The sequence below is a fragment of the Nicotiana attenuata genome, unplaced genomic scaffold (assembly GCF_001879085.1).
Source record: "Nicotiana attenuata strain UT unplaced genomic scaffold, NIATTr2, whole genome shotgun sequence".
Classification (NCBI taxonomy): domain Eukaryota; kingdom Viridiplantae; phylum Streptophyta; class Magnoliopsida; order Solanales; family Solanaceae; genus Nicotiana; species Nicotiana attenuata.
Genome location: NW_017673739.1, coordinates 25,560 through 41,544, shown reverse-complemented (window position 1 = coordinate 41,544; position 15,985 = coordinate 25,560). Strand labels below are relative to the sequence as shown.

The 15,985-nt window shown below is 36.6% G+C and overlaps 1 protein-coding gene across 1 annotated transcript; it reads left to right on the top strand.

The window, feature by feature from the left end:
* Positions 1–12,264: 12,264 nt before the first annotated feature.
* Positions 12,265–15,656, top strand: LOC109217143. The gene is made up of 4 exons (XM_019381373.1): positions 12,265–12,580; positions 13,189–13,538; positions 14,386–14,443; positions 15,451–15,656. Exons 1-4 carry the CDS (start codon positions 12,265–12,267, stop codon positions 15,654–15,656), a joined length of 930 nt encoding a protein of 309 aa, XP_019236918.1.
* The last annotated feature ends 329 nt before the right edge of the window (positions 15,657–15,985 follow it).

Genomic DNA, 15,985 nt, shown 5'->3' with positions numbered 1-15,985 from the left:
CCTTAGTAGATTGGTGCATAACAAAGTAACTTTTCTTGCAAAACTCGAAGGCGGGCCTTGGCCCTATACATCTGTCACTAATGGCTACTATCTCCATGCACACAGGCCTTGGGCTTGCGTAATCTAAGAAAATAGTGGAACACATAACGTTAATTTTACAAAGCACTAAGAGGGTGTTTGGCTAAGCTTATAAGCTGGTCAAATTGGCTTATAAGCACTTTTTAGTTTATCTACGCGTTTGGTAAAATTAAAAGTGCTTATAGTTAGGTGCTTATAAGCCAAAAATAAGCCAAAAGTCATAAGCTGGTCTCCCCCAACTTATCAAATTTCAGCTTATCAGCAGTTTAAGTTTGACCAAAATATTTACTATTCTATCCCTAAAATACTTCTTTTTAAAACAAAACTCTTCGTGTATCCAGTTCTTGAGCTGCATATTATTAATTTCAGCACTTTTATCCTAACACGTAACTGCTTATTTTTTAAATCAGCTTCAACACTTAAAAGTGCTTTGTAGCACCTGTAGCTTATCAGCTACTCTAAATCAGCTAATCCGAACGGGCTCTAAAACAAAAACTACATATAATACACCATAGGAGGTATCAACAACAACAATAACCCAGTAAAATCCCATAAGTGGGGTCTGGGGAGGATAGTGTGTACGCACACCTTACCCCTACCCCGAAGGGATAGAGAAGCTGTTTCCGAAAGACCCTCGGCTCAAGATAATAAAACGACAAAAGGAGAGAATATTAGATTCACCACGGAGATCCTAGGAAAAATAGGAACATAAAATGCAGAAAGAAAAAAGAAAAAAAATGCAAAGAAAAAACGATTGCTAGTAAATGGATCCTGCGTCGAAAATAGAAAATAATAAGACACGACATTGCCCCTAGCTATCTTAGAGAAAACCCTACCGGACTAGGCTCACAAAGGTACAAAGTAACGCAAGAATCAACTACCTCCTAGCCTACAATCGTAATACTCGACCTCCACAACTTCCTATCAAGTGTCATGTCCTCGAAAATCTGAAGCCTCGCCATATCCTGCCTGATCACCTCTCCCCAATACTTCTTAGACCGCCCTCTACCTCTTCTCGTGCCTTCCACAACCAGCCGCTCGCACCTCCTTACTGGAGCATCTGGGCTTCTCCTCTGTACATGTACGAACCAACTGAGCCTCGCTTTCCGCATCTTGTCATCAATGGGAGCCACGTACACCTTTTCCCAAATATCACCATTCCTAATCTTATCCATCTTAGTGTGCCCGCACATCCACCTCTACATCCTCATTTCTGCTACTTTCATCTTTTAGATATATGAGTTCTTAACAGGCCAACACTCAATCCCATACATCTGCCAAAATGATATATCAGGTAATCGCAACATATATCATACAAATCATAGAAAACAGTAAAACAAGACTATGCGACAAGAGTTATTAACTAAAGCTTCAAATCATATGGTATCCAGTCAATAATCAGACCGGTATAATAATGACAAATCAAAACGGTTGAGAAAGTAACATAATTGTAGCTAAATGCATTCTTTTTTTTTTGGTCAGGAAAGATAATATATATATATATATATATATATATATATATATATATATATATATATATATATATATATATATATATATATATATTAGCTTTTAGCAACTACGTACAGATGAGCTAACCCTAACTGGCACCTTGCTAGAAACAACTGAAGTATTACAAAATCCTAAAGTCGTAGTAGTATTTACTGTTGTCATGGTCATCCTATTGGAATTATCATCATGACAACTCATTACACACGAGGAACTATTAGTAATATTGTCACATTGATGTAGCCAAGTAGTGTCTAGGTCTGAGTGAGTTCCTTGCAACCCAGCCTTATCATTTGCAAAAGTCAGCATAGCAAAATCAGGAACATTTTCAAAAATTCTTGGCAAGTATTCCATCCCAAAATTGTGACCCTCCTTAGCTAGTCGATCTGCCACCATATTTTGCTTACTGTACGCATGTTTGATCACAGGTTTACCTAGCTGGTCCAGATAGTACCTGCAATCAGTGAATAAGTTAGAGAAAGCAATATTTTGAGATTCAAATAATAGTAAAAGTCCCTTTGCATCCACCTCCACCTCCAGAGGTTTAATATTATGATCATGTGCAAGTTTCAATCCTTGAGTTAAAGCATATAGTTCTGTCAAAATAGAAGACTTGTGTGGAGCTGATCCAAAAAACCCTAGAATCCATTCCGCGTTGGAGTCTCTAATTAGTCCTCCTATGCCTGCTGAGGTAGCTGAAAAAGAACCATCAGTATTAAGCTTATAACAGTGCTTAGTTGGAGGATACTATTTGATGTTCTTGTGTAGTCGAATTTTGCAGTGATTCCTATGATGGAAAGAGGCTAGGTAAGTGAATTCCGCAGCCTGTTTGGTAATCAGGTTATAAGGAATATTTCCTTTGGTGCTGCGGAACAGATTATCATTACGTGTTAACCAAACATTCCATAAACTGTAGGGTAAGTATGTTTGAGGGTTAATGTTTAGAGGCAAGTTTGTGTGATTATTAAAGATGAGCTGACGTACCCAAGTATGTGTATTAGACAGATTTCTAATAGAACTAATTAAATAAGCAAGTCCCAGGTGTTGCCAATATTTCTGCGCATTGACACATTCCAGAAAAATGTGTTTCGTGGATTCCTCTTGTGCTTGGCAGAAGTGGCAAGTTGCGTCCTCAATAATATCAATGTGTTTTAAGTAGAGCCTTATTGGCAATCTGTTATGGCAAAGAAGCCAAATGAAGCTCTTAAGCTTTGGATGGATAGGGAGTTTCCAAATCCAAGTGAAGTTATGAGACTGACCTAAAGCTGAGGGAATATTATCTTCAAGATTATCATAAATAGACCTAGTTGTGAATTTGCCAGTTTGAGTTAGGCCCCAGTAAATAAGATCAGGATTATTGTTAAAAAGGGATACATAAGTGGCATCGATTAATTGATTTATATTATTCCCTAGGTCAATAGTAATCTTATCCTTATTCCAACCCATAGGTGTGAGCTTTTGAGAAATTGTTAACTTCGTTTCTTGTAAAGTTAAAGGGCCTTGTATCATGGAACGCAACGTTGTGCCTGGCCAAGGCCAGGGGTCATGCCATACATTAAGAACTCTTGACCACATTGCCTGAGGGGATTGGAAAATTCTCCAAGCAAGTCCGGCTAATAAAGCATGATTTTTCTGGCCTAATTTTTGAATACCCAGGCCTCCCCTAGCTTTGGAGGTTGTAACCAAATTCCAATTAAGAAAATGCATTTTCTTTTTTACTGATATGGTGCCCCAAAGAAAATTTCATTGGTACTATTCCATTTTTTTGGTTATTTGCTTAGGAATTAGAATATACTGTATAATATGATTGGGAAGATTATTCAGAGCAGATTTAATAAGAGTAGATCGACTAGACATAGTTAGAAAAGTGGTTTTCCATCCCGCTAGTCTATTCTTAAAATTGTCCAAGAGGAATTGAAAGTCCTCATTCTTAGGTCTAGTAGTGAACATAGGAAAACCTAAATATTTACCGAACTAGGTGCCTTCCTTAATGGAAAAGGTCTCTATAATATAATTTTTATTAATTTGAGAGCAATTCTTAGAGAAAAAAACTTTAGATTTTTCAAAATTAATTTTTTGACCAGAGCAAGTGGTAAAGTGGTTTAATACGTCGACTATTGCATGACAACTCTTAGTAGTAACTTTGGATAACAAAACAATGTCATTTGCAAATAGAAGGTGTGAAAGTTCAGGCCCATTTTTTTGATACACTGATAGGTTGCCACTGCAGGTAATCTACTGATAATGAAATGCTACGCGATTGCATTTCCATACACGTTATGAATAAGTATGGTGATAGAGGATCTCCCTGACGAATACCTCTTGTTGGGTAAAAGTAAGGGGTTCTAGAACCGTTAATCAGGATAGAAATTGAGGAGGTTGTAACACATGACATAATTAAGGTAATCATTGGAGCTGGAATATTAAAAAAAGTAAGTATTCTCCTAAGAAAAGACCATTCTATCATATCAAAAGCCTTTTCGAAGTCTAATTTCAATAACATGTAAGAACCTTTACCTTTAGAAACCCTAAAATAATTTAAAATTTCCTGCACTATTATAGCATTATTAGAAGCTCGTTTACCTTGTTGAAAACTAGATTGAGTAGGTCCTATTATTTTAAAAATAATAGGTTTCAGCCTATTGGCAATTAGTTTGGTAATTAATTTATACAAAGTATTACATATACTTATGGGATGATACTGTTGTATAGTACCAGGGTGTTGAACTTTAGGAATACGACAAATAAAAATTTGATTTAACTCTTGTGGCATGACCTTAGTAGAGAAGATTTCTTGGCAAAATAAGATAACTTTATTGCCCACATCTGGCCAAAAATTTTGGTAGAAAAAAGGATGTAATCCATCCGGACCAGGTGACTTATAAGGTTGAAAACTAAATAAAGCACTTTTAATTTCATGTATGGTAAAAGGCTCCTCCAAGAGATGTTGTTCATCTAATGAAAGATTAACAGGAGACAAGTCATGGTACTTATTAGCTGAACTTAATTGGTCAGTTGTAAAAAAAGTATGGTAAAAATTAGTGATATGCTGCTCTAATGCATCGTGTTGGAATATCCAGTTGCCTACCAGATCACGAAGACTAAAAATCCTATTTCTTCTACGTATGTGCATGGTAGTCATATGGAAAAATTTCGTATTCGCATCTCCCTGATTTAGCCAATTAACACGGGATTTTAATTTCTAAAAATCTTCCTCTAAGAGTAATATTTTACTATATTGCATAGAAAGATCCATTTCTAATGTTTGCAAGAACCTACTTGTGGAGTAATGCATTGAGGACTGAATTCCTGCTAATCTTGCTAGTAAGTTTCTTTTTTGTTGGAAAATATTCCCAAAGTGTTGCTTGTTCCAAAGAGTGACAGCCTCTTGAAATATTTTAGTGATATGGGGTAGAGTATGATCCCCTGACCAAACGTTACGCACTAAATTATGAAACTGTGGATGAGTTGCCCACATTGTTTCAAAACGAAATATTTTATGGGCTAACCTAGATGTTGGCTGTAGAGTTATTAGAAGCGGGCAGTGATCCGAGTAAGAAAAAGGGAGATGTTGCACCATAACTTCAGGATAGAAATTAAGCCATTCATAATTGTCTAGAAAACGATCAAGTCTCTCTAGTATGGTACTACCAAATCTACGTTTACTAGTCCAAGTAAAACGACCTCCATGAAAGCCTAAATCTAATAGCTTACAGTAATTTAAACATGTAACAAACTTATCTACTCTACTATTTCTAATAGGCAAACCACCAAATTTCTCCCTAGAATTCATAACTTCATTAAAATCACCCCCTAGTAACCAAGGCATATTAAAATTATTTTGCATATTATGTAAACTGTCTCAAAGTAAATTTTTTAAGTGAGCATGGTTACTCGCATATATAGCTGACAACAACCAAGGAGGTGTAGTAGCACATACCTGGACCATGCAATGTATTTCTTGGTCTGAAATCCTCATCTCCGTCACCCTTATACCCTCCTCCTTCCAGAGTACCACTAATCCCCCTATAAGCCCGTTAGCAACAACTTGTGACATGTGAGTGAAATTAAAGTCATCCCGGAGCCTAGAGTGGTCATGCATGTGTGTCTCGAGTAAAATAACAAGCACAGGCCTATGATTATCTAGCAAGGATCTAAAGTGCCTCCTAAATTCAGGATTGTATGATCCCCTACAGTTCTAGAGAAGAAAATTCATATAAGAGTTAGGACCGGGTTTTTGAGCTATTGGAACTGGAATCCTCGGAGTGACTGGTGATGTCGTCTGCTCCAGATTCACTACCTGAGAGGTCTGGTGGAGAGTGGGGATGATGACCATGGCATATTTCCCTATTACTGTATTTAGAGTTTGACGAAAGTTGATGCTGCATGCTGCTAGATCGGGTGGACACTTTAGAATAAACTTTTTTTTTGTACTTCTCTTTTAGGTCATAAAGAAGAATCCCCTTTAACTACCAAAATTCTGTCCTTGTTTCCCTCATCTCCGCTAGAATTTCTGCTAATTCTTGCCTTGTTGGACTGTCTAGTGCGTGTGGTGAGGGTGGGGGTGTGTGTGGGGGAGACTCTATTGGACTGAAGTTGTCCATCGGACTGAGAGGACTGGCAAATGGTGAAAGTGGGTTGAAGGATTGGAGTGACTGAAACCATGGAGCAAATACCTGGCCCATAAGATGAGGAGGGTAGAAAGGCACCAGGTTGATCACTGGGTTTCCATGGAGATTTGAAGGGTTCATGGGGTAGTCCCAGTGAGGAATCGAAGAGAATGGTTGGTTCTCTACTAGTAGAGGTGTCTGAGTTGTGAACCAATGATTCTGCGTGTAAGCCTCCATCCCCAGACGCATACCTTCCATTACAATCTCCGCTAGATGGGATGGATTCTGTATGAGTAGAACAATCTCTTGTCCGTTCAGCTCCATAGTGAATATCAGGGCATAGCCCTATAAGCCCATCTCCAGCCAGCACTCAAGTGGTAGGTCTGTGGAGATGATCTGAGAAGTGTAGACCATCCGGGAGGAGATGTGTGGCAATTGGGGCCCCTACATGATCACTCTAGGAAGATGGAAGAGTTGATTATTTATTTGGATGTTCTCCTGCATGCTCATATAGTGACTGGTGTTTGGAAATGAAGGACGTTGCATCCTTTGAGCTTGTGGTAGAATTTTGTGAGTAAGTCTGTATTTGAGGAGAAGTCTTAGACGGAATTATGAAGTCTTGAGTAACTGGAGAAGATGGTGAGGAGGTGGGTATAATAGGTAATGGAGAGAAGGAAGAGTGGTCTTCACATGAAGTGTAATCATTATGCTGGTTCGAATAAGTGTGAGTTTGGTTTACATGAGCCGCATGTACTGTAGCATGCAAGAGTGAGGTGTTTTGGCTTGTCTGTGGTAAGGACGTGTCAAGTAGGGACAAAGTTGTAGAGGATTTGTCGAGTTAGATTGATGGAAAGAAGCGGCAGATATATTACGTGGAGTAGTCTGCTTATGTGGCTGTAGTGGATTAAGAGGTGAGAGAGCAGATTCTAGACATGGAGTGGATAGTAGTGGAAACTGTATAGGCGTGGTTATGTTTGAAACTGCTCTTTGATTAGTAGTAGGGGGTGGCAAGTCTATAGAAGGCATTGATTGGCTATTCTGGGGAAGTTTATCCGTCGAACAATTGATTGGGCTGTTTCCCACGAGTTGGAGAGTCTCTTTAGCAGGACTCGCATGAAAACTAGGCAACCCTTCGTTAGCTGGGTCCAATTGGGCTAACCAACCAAAACTATTCAGACTTTCCATATTGGGCTTGGCGGGTAACTTGTTTTCATAATTGGGCCAGCCCACATGAGGTCTGATAGAGTTAAGAGTACTTACCTGGATCAAGGGCCTTCCTTGGTGATGCAGCTGCTACAACCTCCTTGTTCATGGAGGGTTTGGAGTTCCGTGTAGCATAGTTTGGTTTTTTGGGAAACTCCACAATAGTCCACTCTATACGTAGTGGTACAACAGCTTGTAGTTGAGGTGACGAAGTGGTTGCCTCCATAGGTGAAGAGACAGGCGCCGAGCAGTGTTGTTTGGCATGTCCAAATCGCCCACAAGTCATACAAAGTAGGTTAAGACCCTCATATTGAATGGGTTGCTTATGGTGACCCAGGTTAACATGAGTTTTTAGAGGCTTTTCCAATGGCCCCAATTTCGACCCCACACGCTGGAGTATGTCCAAATCGTAGAACTTCGTCCGCAGTTCAGGGAGCCTTGCCCATAAAGCAGAGTATGTGAGTTGAGTAGCAGAAGCAACGAACTTAGGCTCCCAGCGACGAACAGATAAAAAGTGGCTTAGAACAAACCACGAACCACCATGGAGAGCCTTAATCATATTCTCCTCTTTCTGAGAAAGAAATCTGAACCCAGGTCAATGAGAGGAAGTTCCTCCGTTGGCTTCCAAAGATCAAGAAGTTTATTTTTTAGAATATGATGTGCAATCTTTTTGCCAAATAACTTGATGATAATCGAATATTTCCAAGGCTCATATAAGCGAGACTTGTCAGTCGCAGTGATAGGAATAAAGTTATCATCATTATCGTTGCATACAGTGATTTCATCTGTTAAGTCAGAGGTAAGTGCTGGGGGTTGGGATTAGCTAGGCTAGGAGAAAGGTGTTTGTCGAGTAAGAGAGTTTGGAGAAAAGTTTTAGGTTGAGAGGTAGTAGATTTATCATCTATTTGCATAGATCCTATGTCCGGAGGTTCAGTGGTTTGGTTTGTGTTATGAGGCTCAGATTGGTATGTGTTCATGTTGAGATTATTGAGTAGCTGTAAAGAAGTGAGAGGTAAAGAAGTAGCTGCAACGAGAAGGGTTTTTTACATCTTGAGAGAGTTTTTAAAAAAAAATGTTTTTGAGTTACAATTCCATAATCGCATTCTTTTCATTGTAAAGGTTCTTTCATATATATGCTTTTCTATTTTAAGTATGTTTTTTATTTTACTTGAATACGAATAGGAGTCTTATTGTACTGATTTCATATGAATAAGTATTTAAATCTGATATAGTAATAATGATATACAGAAATAATAAAGTCTTTAAAATTTATTGCATTTCTGATTTCATAGGAATACGTTTTTAAATCTGATATAGTAATAATGATATAAGAAAATAATTAAGTCCTTCAAAATTAATTGCATTTTAGAATACACATTGTAATAAATAAAAATTGTAAAGAATCTTACAACTAAAGGAAACAAAAACCAAAGGAAAAAAAACGTAAGGAAAGAACCCCAAATAATATAAATTCTAAAGAATCCTAAACCTAAAAGCAAGCACATGACATTTTTTGATTTTGCCCACAAGAAAAAAATAGTGATTACAAATTGACAACTACAAGTATATCCAACATATAATATACTTATGAAGGGTAAACAAGGCGAACGGTATTTCGATAGGAGCTTCGTGCTTTTAGAGCCCGTTTGGCCAAGCTGCCAAAACCTGCTTATTTTGAAAAGTACTACTTTTTTTCAGAAGTACTTTTGAAAAAAAATTGTTTGTGTTTGGCCAATTCATTTAAGAAGTACTTTTCACAACATTGATAAATAAATTATGTTTGGCCAATCTTTCAAAAAAGTGCTTTTGAGTGTCAAATTACTAAAAAGGTAATACCAAGGTCTTATAATTTTTTAACATAGAAAATTAAACTTAAATATTTATCGTAACAAAATTTTATTTTTTTAAATATTTTATTTGATTAAAATTTAAAGCATAAAGTAAACAAACATATTAAAGATTTTTAAATCAATTTTATATATAGTATAATTATACCAAAGCATATGCTATTATCTAGTATAATTACTTATTGTTATATTATGATTTGAATAATTAAAATAACATCATTCAGTATAAATTAGAAGTCTATCCACGAATTACTATATATTGATAATCCATTATAAAATAATAAGTAAAGCAACTCACGCATGATAATATTTTTCAACAATTTCTTCTCTACTTCTATCACACAACGCCTCCACGTTAGTAGAAGACTAGCCTCGCATTTCTAAAGGAATATCAGAAGGCTCATCTCCTTCATCAATCTCTGCAGTAATGTCTTCATTAGCATAATAGTTGAATTCCGTATCGGTAGAAGAATATCGTCAGATGAATTATGTATAACCATGATAGTTGTAACTAGATGATTCTGAGTGTCAAACTTGAAAGAAGGTATCGAGAGTAAAATAGAAATACTTTTAAATATATACAAAAATCGTAAAATAAATAGTTAAGTATGCTTAAATTCTAATTTATAAAGAGTAACTAATTATTAAAAACACATAATGTATAATTTATTTATTTTAAAAAAATTAAATTAAAAAAATTAATTATTACCTAACATTACTAACTTTGTCCCAAAATGCCAAGTGACCTATTGTGAGGCTGCCACTTGACTTAATGTGGATGCATTTTCTTCTTCTTTTGATAATATATAGATAGATTATGAAATGCAATTGTAAATTTATTACCTATTTGTAGGTCATTTTCATTAATTAGATTTGATAATTATTTTAAAGATTCAGGAACTAATGGCATATAATAGAAGAAATTATAAATGATTATTTGGAGGAAGAGAATTGATAATTTGCTTTAGTTTGAAAAAAGAAGAAGATAATTTAAAAAGTTACAAGACATTACACAAAGAAAAAATCAAAAACAAGAAATGTCAATAAAAAATTTGAAAAGTTACAATATGATTCATATATATGATATCTTTGATTTTAATAGAATGGTAAAAACTAGAAACAAAAATGAAAAGAAAAAAGTTAAACTAATAAGGGATAATTTTGGAAATTATAAATTTATGGTGAAGATAGTTTTGTCTTGAATAAATTAATTTTTTACTTCTGCTTCTGCTTCTTGGAAGAAGCTAGAATTTTCTGCTTCTTCCCAAAAGCAGAAAAACTGCTTCTGCTGCTGACCAAAAGTACTTCTTTGCATTGGCTAAACAACTCATTTTTTTTAAAAAGTACTTTTTCGGGAGAAAAAAAGTATTTTTGGCATCCCAGAAGCTTGATCAAACATGCTCCTAATATGGTATAGATAGATACAGATAAAAAATCAAACATGATAGGAAAATAGGGCACAACTAACAGCTGCATTTAATAAAAACCCAAATTGAATAAATGGAGAAATTTTATTTTGCGTCTCATAAAATTGACACTAGTTGTATGAGGCTTCTTTTTGTCTCACAAATTTGTGGACCCCAATCTTACACTTCTGGGTCCACATCCACAAATTTGTGAGACAAAAAGGAGCCTCATACACAAAATAAAATTTTCCTAATAAATGTGTTCTCTTTTTTTCAAGGAAATAGAAAAACCCAACAGGCAAACACCGTAAAGAAATTAGGGCACACATCTATAGTAGCAGTTACATATAAAAGCCGATTGAATACAGATTATTCCGTCTAAACAAAACATGTTATACCAAACAAATCAAAGCAAGGCTAAGGATTTGATGAATAATATGGAGCTGCATGACGATTTAGTTGTGGAAATTATCTCTTACTTGCCTTTGAAGAAATTAATTCAATGCAAAACTCTAAACAAGAAATTCAACCACTTACTTTCTGATCCAAATTTTGTTGAAACCCATGCCTTGCCACCAGTTTTAACGCTTCTATATTCAGAGTCCATATCCCCTAAGATTTACAACAAAATTTCTCCCTACCCAATCTCTACTTGTAGTAATAATATTGAAACAAGACAGTCCTATGTCGAAGTTCCAAAGGTTGTAGCCTCATGCAACGGCCTCCTCCTCTTGCTGTACTGGTCAATCCTTGACACTTTATGTGTTTTCAATCCCATTACTGGGATGAAACAATGTATACCGTTTCCCGAGCCGTTTACTGGGGTTAAGTATACAATGCATCCATATTTTAGAATTATTTAGTGCATCCATATTGTTTGATGTTATTTATACATATACACTTTTAGGTTATCTTATTTATTCATTTATATTAAGATTACGACGCCTGAATCTCAAGACATCATTCAATATTAAGATGTGCTATTAAGATCTTAATAATGATGGTAGTTGCAAGTGATGGTTAACAATGATGCTCGATGGTGCTAGTGTGACACCCTAGGCGAATCTCACATCGACAAAACAAGTGAGAGATGCTAAGTAGTATGACCTTAGACCCTAGTGACGCGTTTTAAAGCCGTACGGACCTAGGCCTAAATGGGCTGGGTAGTTACATAGACTTGCCTTACACCCTAATGACACATTTTAAAACCGTACGGGTTTAGACCCAAAACGGATAATATCACTAGTGGGCTGGCTGTTATATACACATAGTTGGCGGTGATGGTTGATGATTGTGGTGGAGAATAGTGATAGCTAATGGAATTCTTTTGTTTATATCCTCTTTTCATTATCTTTATGCCTTCCAGTGGCGGATCTATATGCTGATTTTGGGTGCTCAAGCACCCATTAACTTTTGACAAGATTTAGTAAATTTGTATAGGTAATTATAAAAATATTTAGATAAATATTGAGTGAGCACCCATCACTAAACTCTTTTTTCCTCTTCTTTCAGAATTTTTATCAGTGAGCACCCACGACTTTAAAATCCTGGATCCGCCACCCTTCTAATATTTTATGAAGATACTAACTCAATTGCTTATATTCTAAACATATGCTTGGTTTAGGCTTGGGCTCTGACTATCCTAATTCTGATCAATACACAGTGGTGATGGTTCAAGTTATCGGTAAACAAAAAGGGTATGAGTTGAACATGTTTTCATCAGAGGACACTGCAGGGGTACTATGGCAAGGTTACCAATTGACAACGGACTCGGCAAGTTTTGAATATTTCTTCAGTAAACCTGCTTACTTACATCACACTTTGTATTGGCTAATGGCTGATGGTTGTGTTCTCGCCTTTGATACAAAGAAGAAAAGTGCTAGAATTCTTAACAACTCTCTTCACGTCATTAAGCACCTTCCAAATGGTAATCTTTTTTTCTTGTTCTTTTTTATGTTATGAAAATTAATGCATCATATTACAACCAGCCGGTGCACAAGGCATCCCGCAATCATGTAGGGTTCGGAGAAGAGCTAGATCCAAGGGGTGTGATGTAGACAACCTAACCTAATGCATCATATTACATATAGAGATAATCAAAGGCGAAGTCAGGAATTTCAGTAAGATTTTCACTATTTAATATTTGACTTTACAGTATAATTGTAACAGCCCAACCCACTAGTGATATTGTTTACTTATATACCCAGCATCACTCCTGTATGGATTCGCCTAGGGTGTCACATACACCCCCCTTAGGGACTTAGCGTCATCGCTGAGGTTTGTCCCACCATCGTTCAAGGTTGCACACGGAGTGGCTCTGATACCATACTTGTGAGCTACACCATCTCGATCCCCAAAAGCGGACAAAGCGTGCCGTGGGCTTGGGTTGTGACAATTATTTCGCGACGAAGGGTGCTCAACGATGATTGCTGATCAGATAGATAACTTCTTGTAAAATTTTGATTTCATTGTTATTTTCTAATATCAAGATTAATTTAATAAATAGTAAAAATCTGATTTTTGTTAAATTTTCAGGAGATAATAGAATCAGAATAGGATATTATACATGGTTTGGGGTGGCTAAAGGAAAACTTCACCTCGTTTGTACCTTAAAGAAATACATTGTAGTTGTTGCGTATGATGATAAAATCCAAAATTGGGAAGTTGTATACACTGTGGCCAATTTTCGCACTGGTTTAAACATGAATGGTCGTCCTTTATGTCTTGACAACAAACGACTACTCTTTCTAGTATATCGAAGGTCAGAAGATGGTGCTTTATATGAATATGATTTTAAGACAGAAACGTATAGAATCCTCGTACTTGTACCTACTAAATTTCTGGAACGTCAAGCTTTTGTACCTTTTGTTCCAACATTAGCCAAGGTCAGAAACAATGATTCACTCCATGCTATATATCCGACGGAAATTAGTCAACTTATTACTTTTGCTTTAGATATGCTGAAACAACTTTTTAGTTTAGATAATTAGCTTCGATTAATGGTTTATTTGATTATTAGTTACAGTCTTACAGATATGTTTTGCTTACACTCTTGCTTGGCGTGAAAGTGAGTACTTGTATTATTCTAGAATGTTGACTCTTTTAATTGATTTCTTGTATTGCTTCCTAAATTTCCTTTTTAGGTGTTTTGGTTAATGTGTAAATTTATAGTTTTAGACAATGTGTATTGATTAAATTAGTCAAAATTGTATGGCGTAGCCAGTTTTTCGATTGGCAATTGAAAAATAGCCACCGATTTAAATGTAATTGATTTCTAGCCATTTTAACTTAAATTATATGGTAAAATGACATAACTGCCCTTGACCTGTTTAACATATTGTTTAGTATCTTTTATCGTCTTTCTCTTTGTTTTTGTACATTGTACGGATTTCGCTTTTCTGAGAAAGCAGTTTTCTTCGAATCTTGTCTGGGTTATCTCCAATTTTCTTCAAAATTATGGGTGAGTTGTGTTTTTTACGATAATGTGTTTGAATTTTTGTTATTATTGTTGGTTTTTTTATGTGTAATTTTCGTTATTATTGTTGATTTCCGTACCGTTAGGGTTTAAATATTTGTTCTATTATAACTTTTATGACTTTTCTCTCTTCATTAGTTTCTTTTATTTCTGTTAATTTTGTCACTCTGGTAATTTCTTTTTCAAGTTTTTTCTAGTATCTGTATAATAGGTTTAATTTTCAAGTATTTTGTTGTTTCATCTGTATTTTTCTTCAGTTCTTTTCGAATTTTGATATAATTGAGTTTTGTTTCATTCCATTATATTTTACGGGAGGTCTGTTGTGTGCGAATAGTAGACGTCTACTGTGTGCATTTTGAATTATATTTTTTGTATATTAAATTTAGTAAAAATTTTCCAGTTGTAACGACCCGACCGTCGTTTTGAGTTCTAGCGCTCCGTTCAGCAGCCTGAGGCCATGAGCAGCTTCATTTCGAGTATTACGACTTGTGCGCGTGGTCGGAATTGAATTTCGGGAAGTCCACAGTTGATTTGGAAAGAGAAGTCTTATTTCGAAAGCTTAAAGTTGAAAGAATGAACTAGGAATGAAATTTTGAGTGAACGACCTCGGAATTAGGATCTGAAGGTTCCAGCAGGTTCATATGATGATTTCAGACTTGGGCGTATGCCCAGTGCGGGTTTTGGATAGCCCGGGAGTGTATTGGCGCCTATTGTGGAAGTTAGCATTTTTGAAGAAATTTCTTAAGTTTGGCTTGAAGTGCATTTCAGTGTTATCGATGTCCGTTTGGGATTCCGAATCTGAGAATAGCTCCGTATGGTAATTCTGGAGTTGGGAGCGCAATCGGAAGTGAAATCGGAGGTCCGTAGGTCATTTTGGAGCCATTTGGCTAAAGATAGAAATTCGAAGGTTTTTGAGAAGTTTGACCGGAGGTGGACTTTTTGATATCGGGGTCAGAATTCGATTCCGGAAGTGGCAGTAGGTCCGTAATGTCGAATATGACTTGTGTGCAAAATTTAACGTCAATCGGACGTGATTTGATAGGTTTAAGCATCGAAAGTAGAAGTTGGAAGTTCTAAAGTTCATAAAGCGTGGATTGGGGGTTGATTCATGATTTTAGCGTTGTTTGATGTGATTTGGGGCCTCGAGCAAGTCCGTAATGTGTTTTGGGACCGGTTGGTATGATTGGTTGGGGTTTCGGGGGGCCTCGGGTGGATTCCGGATAGTTAACGGATCAAATTTGGAAGTTGAAGAATAGCTGAAGGTATGCTGCTTCTGTTATAACCGCATCTGCAGTTCTAGAACCGCAGAAGCGGTATCGCAGATGCGGTCAGTCCAGCAGGAGCGATCAAGGGCCAGGCCAAGGGAAACCGCAGAAGCGGCCCAGTTTCTGCTGAAGCGGTTCCGCAGAAGCGGGACCCAGACCGCAGAAGCGGTCCCGGCATTTTGGGCCAGGTTCGTAGAAGCGATCCAAATTCCGCAGAAGCGGTTTTCGCAGAAGCAGTCAGTGCACCGCAGAAGCGGAAATAGCTGGAGGCAGAAGGTTGTTTTAAAATCGGGATTTGGCCATATCTCTCATATTTTTCATCGCTTGGGCGATTTTTGGGAGAGCTTCAAGTGGGAGTTACGTCATCTATGTTAAGGTAAGTTACTCCTACTCATTTCCAAGTTAAATACAAGATTATATCATGGAACTAGACATGAAAATTGTGGGAAAATTGGGATTTTTGAAAGAAAACCTAGAAACTTGATAAATTGGATTTTACCACGAATTTGAGAATGGAATTAGGAGTAAATTATATATTTGAGCTAGTGAAGCTATGGGTAGAGTATATCTTCGAAAAATTTCGAATTCCGGG